At 43.5% G+C, this 15,327-nt stretch overlaps 1 protein-coding gene across 2 annotated transcripts in view; it reads right to left on the reverse strand.

Annotated features, from left to right (window-relative positions):
* The window catches only part of GADL1 (glutamate decarboxylase like 1), a 604,742-nt gene extending 599,842 nt beyond the window's left edge, over positions 1–4,900 (reverse strand). For both annotated transcript variants that reach the window (XM_063922280.1, XM_063922281.1), the window contains exon 1: positions 4,674–4,900. In XM_063922280.1, coding sequence (XP_063778350.1) covers positions 4,674–4,716 — 43 coding nt within the window. In that variant the 5' untranslated portion in view covers positions 4,717–4,900. The remainder of the gene's footprint in view (positions 1–4,673) is intronic.
* Positions 4,901–15,327: the final 10,427 nt, after the last annotated feature.

The raw sequence follows: 15,327 nt of genomic DNA on the forward strand, positions 1-15,327 counted from the left end.
GGTCAGGAAGATGCATCTTTGGTTCTGGAATCATACTCGGGGAGGCTCGCAAAAGATCTTCCTGCGATCTCACCCGAAGAGTAAGAACCTGAACCATCTGAGTTAGTTCCTGAATCTGGTTGGCCAAAAGCTGGCTGGGATTCGGTCCTAATACTGCCGGATTCATGAGGCCGAATCTCAAGGCCCACCAAATACAAATAACTCTTTATTCTTTTTGGGACGGTGATAATGTTACGTTCCTGGTGCTCAGAACAAGAGAGATGTTGCGTAGTGAGTCCAGAGCACCAGAACGTGACGCTGAAATAAGGTGTGGTATGGAAATAGGCCCCTAGCAACCTACCTCCATTGTTTCACCTGTGTGGTCAGTTCACGCCTGCGTGACTATGGTTTCTTGGGGCCACGGCAGCTGCGTTTGAAGGGCGGATTAGGTCTGCCCAACTCCGATGCCCCCAGGTCTTAGAGTAAGACAAGGCGTGAACCGAGACAGGATAATAACAAGGGGACCTCTAACTAAAGCAAACAGACGGCTAGGGGCTACTAACAACCCTAAAACTAAATATATGTGCGGCATGCCGCCAAAGGAAAAGGACAACAAAAGATACCACTGTCCACACCCCACACGGCACCGTCATGTACCGGGGAGGACAGTGAAAAGCGGAAACTTCCGCAAAAACACCAGTACAAAACAAACGCAAGGACTAAGCGGCCTAGGCCGCAACACGCGGCAGAAGCCGCTACTCACGAAACCGGGAGAGAACCCCAATAAGCGAGAACCCCCAGATGACTGCAACAGGTTCACTTGGACTGGAAGGATTCCCAGGACCGGCTTCAGAACTCCTGGACTCAGGAGCACAGGGAGCAGGATCGACCAGATTCAGCAGACTAGGAACAAACTTTGCAAGGCAGGAACAGCATACAGGAAGCTATCACCGGCGAGGCTGCAGTGTGCTGGCTCCCATAAAAAGGCCCTGCTGGCCAATGACAGGAGGGCCAGCAAAACCAGCCCCCAGACCCTAATTAATAGTTGCCGTGCAGCTGCCCTGCTGCACGAACAACTAATCCAGTTTTATCTGGCAACGGGGAACGCGGTCCGCCAATGGCGTCCTCGTTGCCATGGACCCGGCGGCTGTGGATGCCCGGCGTCCTAGCGTTGCCAGGGACCCGGCGGCTACAGTACGCACGGCGTCCTGGCGTTGCTAGGCGCCGGGCGGGCAGCGAGGGAGGTGCAGCGGCCGTGAGCATCGCTCGGAAGCAAACCGAGTGGCGCTGCGGACCGCGGCACCTAACACTTCCTTGCAAAAGGACAATGCATCGGTGTAGCCTAAATTATATAGCTAGGATTTCTCCTTTCCATTCTTTTTTACATTTTCCCTTTTCACTTGTAGGGGGAGATGTATCAAACCTTCTAAAGATAGCAGCTGGAGAAGTTGCCCATAGCAACCAGTCAACTTCTCGATAACATTTTATAGAGTTTTCTTGATAAATTATAGAAACAGATTAGTTGCTAATGCTATAGGCAACTTCTCTTCTTGTCCTGTTTAGAAGGTTTTATATTGTAGATCTGCTCCATAATGTCCAATGAAATATTTCATTCTAAGGTTTAAACTACTAGAAAAAACAACTGCAATGTGAATTGGCCAAACAAATGCTGTAATTCACACCTTCAAAGTTGTGCATGACTTTGTTATAAGCAAAAAGAGTAAACGCGTCAGTTGTATGTGGCACTGTAAGGCACAGTATGTAAATACAAGATAAGGATGATTAAGATTAGCTTTCAAGAATGTTTGTCATGTAAAGAAAATCTATAGCTGAATTAGTCTCATTATTTTGTAACATGATCATATAGGTGTTAAAGTTCCTTGTCTCAAGAAAGTTCAGAAATTTAAATTTGCATTAAATCCAAACTCAATGGGTAGGGAGCTCTGGAGATAAGTTTATGGAATCAAGGGGACAGTGGCCCAAAAAGTTTGGGAATCATTGACTTAGAAGATGGTGTTAATTAAAACTTGTAAAGAACTTTGCTAGCATTTGCCCAATTTAGAAAATGGCTGCACACATACACATGTACAATAAGTTAGAATATAAAATCAAGTTGTGGCCCTTGATTTAAAGGCATATCTGATGTTGGGATAAATACAATATACTGGTAGACGGCGTGCCGGTTGTCACTATACTGAAGGTGGCTTCCGTCTGCCGGAATGTTGACAGCGAAGCAGCGAGTCTCCTCATGGGCTCTCTGCGCTCACCACGCATCGGGCCAGGTGGCTTGCTGAGCTCACCACAGGCTCTATTCCCACTTGATTAGTGGCGTGGATCCACCAACTGAGTGGGAATACGGGTCCGGTGTTGGGATTTCGGCTGTCGTTTTATCAGCAAGTGTCAGTATTCTGTCGTCCTCCTCCGGAACACCGGTTTCCCGACAGCCGGTAAAGTCCCTGCATCCCTTGATTTAATTGACAGGAACTTTGTAAGATATATGTAATATATGTTAATGGGGGGGGTGGGGGAGGGGTTTGGTTGTCAATTTTAATACTAGTGAGCTAGATATCCAAATGTAAATATAGTGTGAACTTTTAGGTGAAGTTAGTATTGTGTACATTTTCTGAGATACACAACTTACTGCTTCTATACTACTGTTTAAATGCTAAACGAAAGCTGTTTGGAAAGTGGCAGTCATATGACACGGGTGTGGTATAAAAGATCTACACTGTCTAGATAGACAGTCAATTGGCCAATACCATATGGTCGACATGCATTATTCGACTGGTGCAAGAGGTCAACAGTGGTTAAGGTTGACAGGGTCAAAAGGTCAACAGGGTCAAAAGGTTGACATGACAATGTTCAACACAAAATGGTCAACGTGTTTTTTTTTTTTTGACACAGCTTGTATATTTCATGTTCTCTGACCACCATCAGTACAAATGTAGACCGTCGCTTGCTCGCTTCACTCGTCACACTCCAGGCAAGTTACTATTCCCAATTGTAGTCCACATGGATAGTAAATCAAGCAAATGTTGGGAAAATATGTGAAAAACAAAAAAACATGTGTCGACCTTTGTCATGTCGACATTTTGAACTTGTCGATCTTTCACCTGTCAAACTAATACATGTCAACCATATGGTGTTGACCTATTGACTGTCTAACTAGACAGTGTAGATCTCAGGGACGTGCAGTGAGCTAAATTGCTCAGGAGGAACTGGCTATCACCAGAGCCAGATTTACATGCAATATATGAGCCAAAAGGTACATGTGGGCATTATACACAGGTGCAGCAGTATACACTACTGAAAATGTTGTGAGTTTTGATTAGAGATGTGATGAAAAGATAGATAGGTGAGGCACTGCCTCACCTTCCATAGACTTTTTACTCCACAGTTTTGGCTATAAAAATTATAAGAATAATGCAAAGAAGATATTTCAAACAGATTCTTTGTATTTTTCTCACCCCACCGCACGTCACTGGTAGATCTATCATCCAGATACCATATGATGCAACATGGCAGCCTATTGTATACATTTCAAGCAAAGTAAATAAAATGACATAAAAATAACACATACAGTATCTTGCCTTCCTGGGATGCTCATATATTATACTTCCACTTTAAAACTTTTATTGTGTTAGAATTACTAGAAACTGTCATACAGTGTAACTTACTCACAGCACTTAGCGCCAAAGAGAAATGATAGGTGCCAATTACAGACAGAATCCTATTTATAAGGGCTTGCCCTTACCTAAGGGTCTGCGCTTGTATGGTCAAAATCTCAGGAACAGTCAGCTCAGAGTACAGTACTATCACCAATATGTGATTGTCAATGTCCCTTTAACTATGGTTTACAATTACTGCTAGCCACTCATGGGGAAGTAGCATTGTATAAAATTTTTAGCAATGCCATTAATTCATATTTTAGGGGTATTGATCGAATATTGCTAGTGTATGCTACTGTACATTTGCTAACACACCAAAGTTTCAACTTGCTTAGACAGTTTCCATTTATGTAAATAATATTGCCTTAATATTAACCATTGTATAAAGTAGTTACAGTTTGGATTATAGATTGAAACCTCAAACAGGACTAAATACAATCTAGGGTGTGGGATGCCTGGCGTAGAGTTCACAGTTACAGTAACTCAGCAATATAAGGACCCATACCCACAGCAACCAATCAGATACTTGGTAATCTGTACTGCAAAAATGACACTAAAAAAATGTTCTAAGCCTAACAGTCACAGTAGTTTTTACTTTAGTAAACTATGCACAAGTCTTGATAAATGTCCTTTATAATGTGACAGAAACGTGAAAAACGAATTTCGCCTTCTGGTGCACACCATATATAAATTGGTAGCTGAACATAATGCAACCAGTTTATTTATATAACAATCTGTTCTTTTTGCAAAGTTAGTTCTTTCAGCAGCCAGCTCAGCTGTCAGTAGATGTGACACTCCCTTCAGTGTCACCTTGTGCAAATTACATTAACAAGTTCTTAAGAGATACAGAATGGAAAGCAATAAACCTAAGTAACATAGCAAACTAGTTATAGACACACCATTAAGAAAACAAATGATTGAATGTACTCTATTGTCATTGTAATATCAAACTTGTATAAGAATCTAAGCTGCAGCATGCTGCCTAATGAACTGATGCTGAAAAGATAGATAGAAGCAGTCTGTTACCCTCCATCTGCCCAGCAGTGTATGTGTCCTGGCTGCTGCTCATTGCTGCCTGTGGTCGTTGAAGGTGACTTCTGCTTGCTTCACTTGAGGGCTCCCCAAAAGAAAACCCAGTCTGTGGAGAAATCACTGCACAAGTGAATAATTTACAGGTGTCTGGTGTCAGTGTCCCTGTCTCCACCCTGGCGTTGGTCTGTCCTGCCGCTGCAGCTGCTGCCTCAGTGCTTCTCTCCAGTAGCTAAGCAGGGCATCTATTAATACAAATACCATCTGGCCCTTATCCAGTCTGTACAGAATGGGAGGATAAAAAATTCCAGACCAGATGGTCAAGAGGGAGGTGCAGTACTTAAAGCTGCAATGCACACACAGATCTGATCAGCACTAGATGTGTTTGACACATTTTGACTTTTTACATTTTTCATATCTGCTATTAAAGTTGCTTAACATCTTTTTGGGGGGAATTGATGGTGATAGTATGAGCTGTGTGAAAATGCAAACCTTTTACTAAAGTATTTAGAAAAGAAAGTTCTGTTTGTTATTATAGCAAAGGCAATGGAGTTTAGCTTTTCATGAATAGGGTTAGCGCTGCAATATTCTTCTACGTTTCATCAGATCCTAACTAAACACTCTGTGATTCTTATACAAGTCTGCAAGGTGCACACACTTCCTGTAGCCCATTACAATCAGTTAAGCATCTACTTCTTCAATTTTCTAAACTGCACTAAGAAAATGACAGCTATAATTAGTGATGAGCGGGTTCGGTTCCTCGGAATCCGAACCCCCCCGAACTTCACCCATTTTACACGGGTCCGAGGCATACTCGGATTCTCCCGTATTGCACGGTTAACCCGAGTGCGCCCGAACGTCATCATCCCGCTGTCGGATTCTCGCGAAATTCGGATTCTATATAAGGAGCCGCGCTTCGCCGCCATTTTTCACTCATGCATTGGAAATGATAGTGAAAGGACGTGGCTGGCGTCCTCTCACTTTGTTTCAGGGGGCTGCAGTGCAAATATCTTTATTCTGGGGACCAGCAGTATTATAGGAGGAGTACAGTGCAGAGTTTTGCTGACAGTGACCACCAGTATACGTTGTCTGCCTGAAAAACGCTCCATATCTGTGCTCAGTGTGCTGCATATATCTGTGTTCACACTGCTTTATTGTGGGGACTGGGGAGCAGCAGTATTATATAGGAGGAGTACAGTGCAGAGTTTTGCTGACCAGTGACCACCAGTATACGTTGTCTGCCTGAAAAACGCTCCATATATGTGCTCAGTGTGCTGCATATATCTGTGCTCACACTGCTTTATTGTGGGGACTGGGGACCAGCAGTATTATATAGGAGGAGTACAGTGCAGAGTTTTGCTGACCAGTGACCACCAGTATTATACGTTGTCTGCCTGAAAAACGCTCCATATCTGTGCTCAGTGTGCTGCATATATCTGTGCTCACACTGCTTTATTGTGGGGACTGGGGACCAGCAGTATTATATAGGAGGAGTACAGTGCAGAGTTTTGCTGACCAGTGACCACCAGTATTATACGTTGTCAAAATGGGGTTGAGGTAGAAAAATGCGCTGTATAGACTTTAGCTGGCCTAGGGGTGGTCACAGGGCTCCCCTGTTGAGCGCAAAAATAGAAATGGATATATGCAATACAGAAAGAGGACTACTCCTGATTGGCGCTTGCCAGATAACACCCACATAAAACATTATGATTGAGCCATGATTGGTAGGAAATAAGGCATGTGTCTAGTGTTATGTAAAAACAATCTCTGTTTTAATTTAAACAAACACTTAAAATCAAAACACATATAAAATGGAAGTAGATAACACAGAGAATCCTACCAAGATGGTGGCCGGAGCCGCAGGTGTTATATGCAAGGTATACCCGGGAAAGATACCCTGCATAAGGCTCCGGAAGGCGAGATTTTCCCTGTGGTATAAACTGAGTCCAAAAACGTCCTTGGAAGTCCAGAGCACTGGTAGGCAGACACCAACGTGTTTCGGGACATCAAAGTCCCATTTTCAAGGTAGTATGTCTCCAGTGCTAACTTAGTGTCTTTATATAAGGTGTGCAATTAGTGAAATGGCCTCCTGCAAAGCACTTCCTGTCCGCCGATTACCGGAACCGGAAGTGACACTCCTGTGCGTTCCACCAGCCGACCGGAAGTGATATTGCGTCCGCCGTCCGGAAATTACATTTTTTGTAAAAAAAAAAAAAAAAAAAATTTTTTTTCCTTTTCCCTTTCTCCTCTTCTTTTCCTTCCTTCCTTTTCTTCCTTCCATTAGTGTGTCCATAGAAGTTGCTGAATTGAAAGTTCCAAATACAACTTATTGTAGATGTTCATCTTGGTATTGGCCTCAGTACCGGTACATAGAAAAAATAGAAATAGAGATAATGAGCAAACAATAAAGTTATCAAAAGGGGAGCTAAAAATGAATTAAGGAATTTTAATCTTTAGAGGAACCATTTGATTTCAAAATCCCTGTTTAGACCAGTGGGAAAGAGAGTTTGTAAATTAAATATGGTTTTCATTTCGGCTTTCGCGAGATTTGTCTCCAAATTGCGGTTCTTCCACGTGGCTTTAATGTGGCGCAGACCTATAAAGTTGGAAATGGAGTTTGTGGAACATTGATGTTCAATTCTAAAATGTTCTGACAGGTGGTGAGTTGTAAGACCTTTTTTGATGTTCCGCAAATGTTCCCCTATTCTGGTTTTTAATGATCTCGACGTCCTGCCGACATGTTTTCCCACATTTACATGTAATCATATAGACTACGTTGGTGGTGTTGCAGGTAATGAAGTCACAAATTTTCATCTTGGTGCCATTGACTTTGACTTCAGTAAATTTGGATTTTTCAGATTTGATGTTTCTACACCCAATACATGTCCCACATCGGTGGAAACCAGATGTTCTTATGGGATTTGATGTTTTAAAGGGTAGCGCACTTCTCACCAAATGGTTTCTTAAATTCGGAGCCTTGCGGTAAACAAATTTTGGTGCAGATGGAATGATTTTCTTCAGGATAGGGTCACCTTGCAATATTGGCACATATTGCAAGGTGACCCTATCCTGAAGAAAATCATTCCATCTGCACCAAAATTTGTTTACCGCAAGGCTCCGAATTTAAGAAACCATTTGGTGAGAAGTGCGCTACCCTTTAAAACATCAAATCCCATAAGAACATCTGGTTTCCACCGATGTGGGACATGTATTGGGTGTAGAAACATCAAATCTGAAAAATCCAAATTTACTGAAGTCAAAGTCAATGGCACCAAGATGAAAATTCGTGACTTCATTACCTGCAACACCACCAACGTAGTCTATATGATTACATGTAAATGTGGGAAAACATATGTCGGCAGGACGTCGAGATCATTAAAAACCAGAATAGGGGAACATTTGCGGAACATCAAAAAAGGTCTTACAACTCACCACCTGTCAGAACATTTTAGAATTGAACATCAATGTTCCACAAACTCCATTTCCAACTTTATAGGTCTGCGCCACATTAAAGCCACGTGGAAGAACCGCAATTTGGAGACAAATCTCGCGAAAGCCGAAATGAAAACCATATTTAATTTACAAACTCTCTTTCCCACTGGTCTAAACAGGGATTTTGAAATCAAATGGTTCCTCTAAAGATTAAAATTCCTTAATTAATTTTTAGCTCCCCTTTTGATAACTTTATTGTTTGCTCATTATCTCTATTTCTATTTTTTCTATGTACCGGTACTGAGGCCAATACCAAGATGAACATCTACAATAAGTTGTATTTGGAACTTTCAATTCAGCAACTTCTATGGACACACTAATGGAAGGAAGAAAAGGAAGGAAGGAAAAGAAGAGGAGAAAGGGAAAAGGAAAAATTTTTTTTTTTTTTTTTACAAAAAATGTCATTTCCGGACGGCGGACGCAATATCACTTCCGGTCGGCTGGTGGAACGCACAGGAGTGTCACTTCCGGTTCCGGTAATCGGCGGACAGGAAGTGCTTTGCAGGAGGCCATTTCACTAATTGCACACCTTATATAAAGACACTAAGTTAGCACTGGAGACATACTACCTTGAAAAAGGGACTTTGATGTCCCGAAACGCGTTGGTGTCTGCCTACCAGTGCTCTGGACTTCCAAGGACGTTTTTGGACTCAGTTTATACCACAGGGAAAATCTCGCCTTCCGGAGCCTTATGCAGGGTATCTTTCCCGGGTATACCTTGCATATAACACCTGCGGCTCCGGCCACCATCTTGGTAGGATTCTCTGTGTTATCTACTTCCATTTTATATGTGTTTTGATTTTAAGTGTTTGTTTAAATTAAAACAGAGATTGTTTTTACATAACACTAGACATGCCTTATTTCCTACCAATCATGGCTCAATCATAATGTTTTATGTGGGTGTTATCTGACAAGCGCCAATCAGGAGTAGTCCTCTTTCTGTATTGCATATATCCAGTATTATACGTTGTCTGCCTGAAAAACGCTCCATATCTGTGCTCAGTGTGCTGCATATATCTGTGCTCACACTGCTTTATTGTGGGGACTGGGGACCAGCAGTATTATATAGGAGGAGTACAGTGCAGAGTTTTGCTGACCACCAGTATATAATAAATAGCAGTACGGTACAGTAGGCCACTGCTCTACCTACCTCTGTGTCGTCAAGTATACTATCCATCCATACCTGTGGTGCATTTCAGTTTTGCACAGTTTGCTGACCACCAGTATATAATATATAGCAGTACGGTACAGAAGGCCACTGCTCTACCTACCTCTGAGTCGTCAAGTATACTATCCATCCATACCTGTGGTGCATTTCAGTTTTGCACAGTTTGCTGACCACCAGTATATAATATATAGCAGTACGGTACAGTAGGCCATTGCTCTACCTACCTCTGTGTCGTCAAGTATACTATCCATCCATACCTGTGGTGCATTTCAGTTGTGCGCAATATATATAGTAGTAGGCCATTGCTATTGATACTGGCATATAATTCCACACATTAAAAAATGGAGAACAAAAATGTGGAGGGTAAAATAGGGAAAGATCAAGATCCACTTCCACCTCGTGCTGAAGCTGCTGCCACTAGTCATGGCCGAGACGATGAAATGCCATCAACGTCGTCTGCCAAGGCCGATGCCCAATGTCATAGTAGAGAGCATGTAAAATCCCCCCCAAAAAAGTTCAGTAAAATGACCCAAAAATCAAAATTAAAAGCGTCTGAGGAGAAGCGTAAACTTGCCAATATGCCATTTACGACTCGGAGTGGCAAGGAACGGCTGAGGCCCTTGCCTATGTTCATGGCTAGTGGTTCAGCTTCACATGAGGATGGAAGCACTCATCCTCTCGCCAGAAAACTGCAGTGCCACTCCTAGATGGGCCAGGTGTTTGTGTCGGCCACTTGGGTCGCTTAGCTTAGTCACACAGCTACCTTATTGCGCTTCTTTTTTTCTTTGCATCATGTGCTGTTTGGGGACTATTTTTTTGAAGTGCCATCCTGCCTGACACTGCAGTGCCACTCCTAGATGGGCCAGGTGTTTGTGTCGGCCACTTGGGTCGCTTAGCTTAGTCACACAGCTACCTTATTGCGCTTCTTTTTTTCTTTGCATCATGTGCTGTTTGGGGACTATTTTTTTGAAGTGCCATCCTGTCTGACACTGCAGTGCCACTCCTAGATGGGCCAGGTGTTTGTGTCGGCCACTTGGGTCGCTTAGCTTAGTCACACAGCTACCTCATTGCGCCTCTTTTTTTCTTTGCATCATGTGCTGTTTGGGGACTATTTTTTTGAAGTGCCATCCTGTCTGACACTGCAGTGCCACTCCTAGATGGGCCAGGTGTTTGTGTCGGCCACTTGGGTCGCTTAGCTTAGTCACACAGCTACCTCATTGCGCCTCTTTTTTTCTTTGCATCATGTGCTGTTTGGGGACTATTTTTTTGAAGTGCCATCCTGTCTGACACTGCAGTGCCACTCCTAGATGGGCCAGGTGTTTGTGTCGGCCACTTGGGTCGTTTAGCTTAGTCACACAGCTACCTCATTGCGCCTCTTTTTTTCTGTGCTTCATGTGCTGTTTGGGTACTATTTTTTTGAAGTGCCATCCTGTCTGACACTGCAGTGCCACTCCTAGATGGGCCAGGTGTTTGTGTCGGCCACTTGGGTCGCTTAGCTTAGTCACACAGCTACCTCATTGCGCTTCTTTTTTTCTTTACATCATGTGCTGTTTGGGGACTATTTTTTTGAAGTGCCATCCTGTCTGACACTGCAGTGCCACTCCTAGATGGGCCAGGTGTTTGTGTCGGCCACTTGGGTCGCTTAGCTTAGTCATCCAGCGACCTCGGTGCAAATTTTAGGACTAAAAATAATATTGTGAGGTGTGAGGTGTTCAGAATAGACTGGAAATGAGTGGAAATCATGGTTATTGAGGTTAATAATACTATGGGATCAAAATGACCCCCACATTCTATGATTTAAGCTGTTTTTGAGGGGTTTTTGTAAAAAAACACCCGAATCCAAAACACACCCGAATCAGACAAAAAAATTTCAGGGAGGTTTTGCCAAAACGCGTCCGAATCCAAAACACGGCTGCGGAACCAAATCCAAAACCAAAACACAAAACCCGAAAAATGTCCGGTGCACATCACTAGCTATAATCTAAATTGGTCCCTATGGGTTACGCACATTCGCGCATTTTACTGCAGCAGAAATAAGTGTCATTTATGAGAACCACAACTGTCAGCATATTGCATACTGTATTGCACCATTGCTCCTTGTTGTCTGCTCTGTTATAACTTACAAATGTGCACAACATGATCTGTGCCCCCCGCGTGTTTTGTGGTATATTAAAGATCGTGCATGAAAGTGCAAAACTGCAGTCACATATTGTATTTGGGGCCTATAATCGCACAAACTATGGGCCATCAATAATGACATTCCTTTAATGCCAAAGCATTTGATTTTTACACCTCCAGGAAATTGTTGGTTAACATTGGTGCCTTACAGCGCTGAGGGCATGGGTTTGTTTCCAATCAAGCCCATTTTGTGTGGAGTTTGCATGTTCCCCAATTCTTGAGTTCCACTGTGGCAGATACTGATGTAAATTAATAGATGTTTGGGCGTATGTAGCAAAGTTAACAGAGAGATAAAGTGGAGAGAGATAAAGTAACAACCAGTCATCTTTTAACTGTCATGTTACAGACTGCGGGGCAGATGTACTAAGTCTTGTAGAGAGATAAAGTGGAGAGAGATAAAGTACCAACCAATCAGCTCCCAACGTTCACCTTTCAAACACCACCTGTAACTTGGCAGTTAGGAGCTCATTGACTGGCACTTTATCTCTCTCCACACTTTGATGCATATGCCACATTCTCTGTAAAGTACTGCATAAATATGCTATATAAATAAATGCCAGCTTCTGGCATACATTTGTGTATTTATATGCCTTATGTTTTGTTTAGATTGGTAACGTTGGGAGATAAATCCAGCTAATCAGTGCAAGCTAATAAGAAAACATTATCTATTGTTACTAACTGGCACAGTTATTTAGATATATATTCTCCTAGTCTCAATTATACAGAGTTTCAAATAACATGTTACCTGAACTTATGTCAACAACTATGATAAAATTATACCCTAGAAAAACATAGGGTTCTTGAGATTATTTAACAGTGATATACAGTAGCTGCATTACAATCAAAAGATTTTTAATAGACTTTAATTTATTTTGGTTCAAAGGGACACACAAAGTATTTCTACATAGCTTTAAAAATAATGAGGTATTGGCCGAGCAGTAAAAATGACCATCCTATGATTTTTCTAATTAATGGCTGATGTCTTATGTGAGGATATTGGGTTCAAAATCACTCAGTCACGGTGGTAGATGAAAATCCAACAGTGGTTTATTAACAGAATAGGTTATAACACAGCTCAGCACACTTCTGTGATCCAATTCTACACGACAATCCCTCCTGGAGCTCCTGACAGAACATTACTTCTTAGTCAGTCTCCTGCCACTCTCTCTCTGTCTCCGATCTCTCCCACCTCCCCTGTTTGCTATTATCAAGCCTTTGTCTTTTCTACAATAAGGCGACACCCCCAGAACAGTTTCACATGCCCAGGCATGTCCCCTAGGCCACAATAGATGTTATCTAAAGTAACCTTACTTAATCTGATTGTGTGGCCTGGAATCCATTGTGTGGGGAAGAATGAGGGGGGTGTATGGCCTGACATCTGAGACTGGCTGTATTTACACAACAGCAAACACACAGGTTATCTGATCAGTCATATTGGGAAAACATTATTTTACAAACTATAACACAATAACCATTACATTCATATATATACATTGAAAACATACCTGTACCCTTGTAACAATAACATCATACAATATAATACAATATTGCCTAACATATAACTAATAACATATTGGCAATTGGTGAAGTCCATGTGTAGGACCAGGGCTAGGAAAGTAACCACGTGTCTTTTACCACTGAGCGACACGACGCGCCAGCTGTGTCATCACATGTCGTCACATTACCTTCCCCTACTTTCTCGCCCTGTGTCCTAAGTAGCTGAAGCTTGCTGAGCGCAGTGATGCTCTCCTACATCAGACAGTCTGTGCCCCATCATAATAATGACTGGCAGGTTTCTCTTGTGGGTCTGGTGGTTTTTGTGAATAGCATTGTACAGTTTGTACGGAGACCACCTGCGTCCCAGGTCCAAAGTCTGTGGTAATTGTCATGAGGCTTGTGTGGGAATTTCTTTCCCCGGTCTGGTGGGTGTGTGGCCCACAGTGCATAACTCAATACAGTCTTACCAGGGTCCGGTGGAAACGTGATCAGCAGTCCATAGTTCTTGTATTTCCCCCCGGTGTCCCATCTAAATACATTAATCAAAGTCCCCTTTGTAGATAGCCGCCGGGTTGGGGTAACAGCATGTGCAACAGTGTAATTCAATAAGTCCAATAACTGCACCTGGGGACCTAATAATTCCCCTACACCCAACTGGGTAACCTCACATTTCAGATAGTCACAATTTTCCTCCATAAACAAAATCTGATCTCTGGGGCCCTCACTCTCCCTCCCCAACCATGTATTCCCTGGGAACCCCACTTCCATCACCTCTGGTGCATCAGGACAGTGGCTTCCCTCCCCCAAACATGAACCACGGGTATGGTAATTGTCAGGGCACAATGGGGATTCCTTCATGCCAGAAGTTTCTTCTGTGCTATCCTGGGTAAATGCTTCCTCCAGCCTGGCTAGCTGGGTAACTTGTGGGATCCTACTCTGAGTCTTGTATGCTTTGGCCTGGAGTACAATCTGCTCAGCTTCCTTGTGTGTATCCACCAACTCGACCATCGTTGTACTGGAACATGGATGTAGGTTCACCGGGACAGTGGCATTACCTTCTCCATTCGCTGCTACATGTACTGGCTGACCACCATTGTCCTGGTTAGAGTCAGTCATTTCACCTTGCACACAATGCCAGTCCAAAACACATTCAGGTGCCCTAGAGTAGAGCAACATGTTCCCTTCCAGTTCCTGAGCTGATGCTATTTTCACCAGGTCTGATCCCTGGGTTTTCTCTGAGTCACAGGGAAGATTCTGGCATTCAGACTGCAGCTCCTTACCATCAAGTTCACTGAATGAGAACAGACCTCCAGAATCTTCTGGGAGAGATACAATTGCTGGAGATACACTGGGCCCTTCCTGAACATCCTTTTCTGACAAAATAACTGGGGCAGCCATGAACATAGCTTCACAATAGGCCTCCCTCAGCCGAATATGCTGATCAGCCTGAAGTGAGACACTGTCTGCACTAGCCATGCTTATAGTTGGGACATTACCACCTACTGCTGCCCTCGCAGAGATCTCCTCTTCCACCTCTGCCAATGGGAAGGCATAGTGCATCTTCTCCTGGGGTGTTTGGATGACAGACCCCACTTCCTTCTCATTTTCAGTAGCCTCCCCCAAACACAACACTGTAAATGGTTCAGTAGCCAGGACTGGTTGGTGCTCACCTGAAGGATTCCCTTGGAGGCTCTGTTGCTGAAGTGGTGGTCGGGTGATAGTGGCAACTTCTTCCTCAATGTCTCGCTGGCACTCTGGGATGGTTTCTATATCCTCCAAGCCTGCAAATGGCCAGTTGTAACACAGCTCAGGCCGGTCACTGAGTGTTTCACTGTGACATTCCCCCAGGGAGAAGAGAACGGGTTGCAGACAGTGCTTCCTTGCATCCACCTGGTCAAGGTCATCCTTTTCCAGTGTAGCATACTGGGCAGACAGTTCTTGACACTCTCTCACCAAGTCCTCATCCTCCATCTCAGCAAAAGGGAAGTTGTAGTGCAGTTCCTCCTGGGGTGCCTGGATTGTGCTCACTGCTGTTTTCACTTCGTGTGCTTCCTTCCGTATAGACCACTGGGCAACTTCTTCCCTTGGGTATGGGAGAAGCTGTTGCAGGTGGTGCCTTTCCGCATCCACCCTGTAACACTGGTCTCGCCATGCTGGGGTATCCAGGGGCCCCCGATCCAATGCCACTTCCTCTGGCTCTGTCCGGGAAGGCAATTTACTCTGCACTTGCCCCTCCGTCTCTGTATATTGTATACTTTGTGTCATGTGGGCCACTGTGGCGATCACTTCCTCCCTGAATTCCTCAAACTCTGGCTC

This window comes from Pseudophryne corroboree, chromosome 5, assembly GCF_028390025.1.
Source record: "Pseudophryne corroboree isolate aPseCor3 chromosome 5, aPseCor3.hap2, whole genome shotgun sequence".
NCBI classification, from domain to species: Eukaryota; Metazoa; Chordata; class Amphibia; order Anura; family Myobatrachidae; genus Pseudophryne; species Pseudophryne corroboree.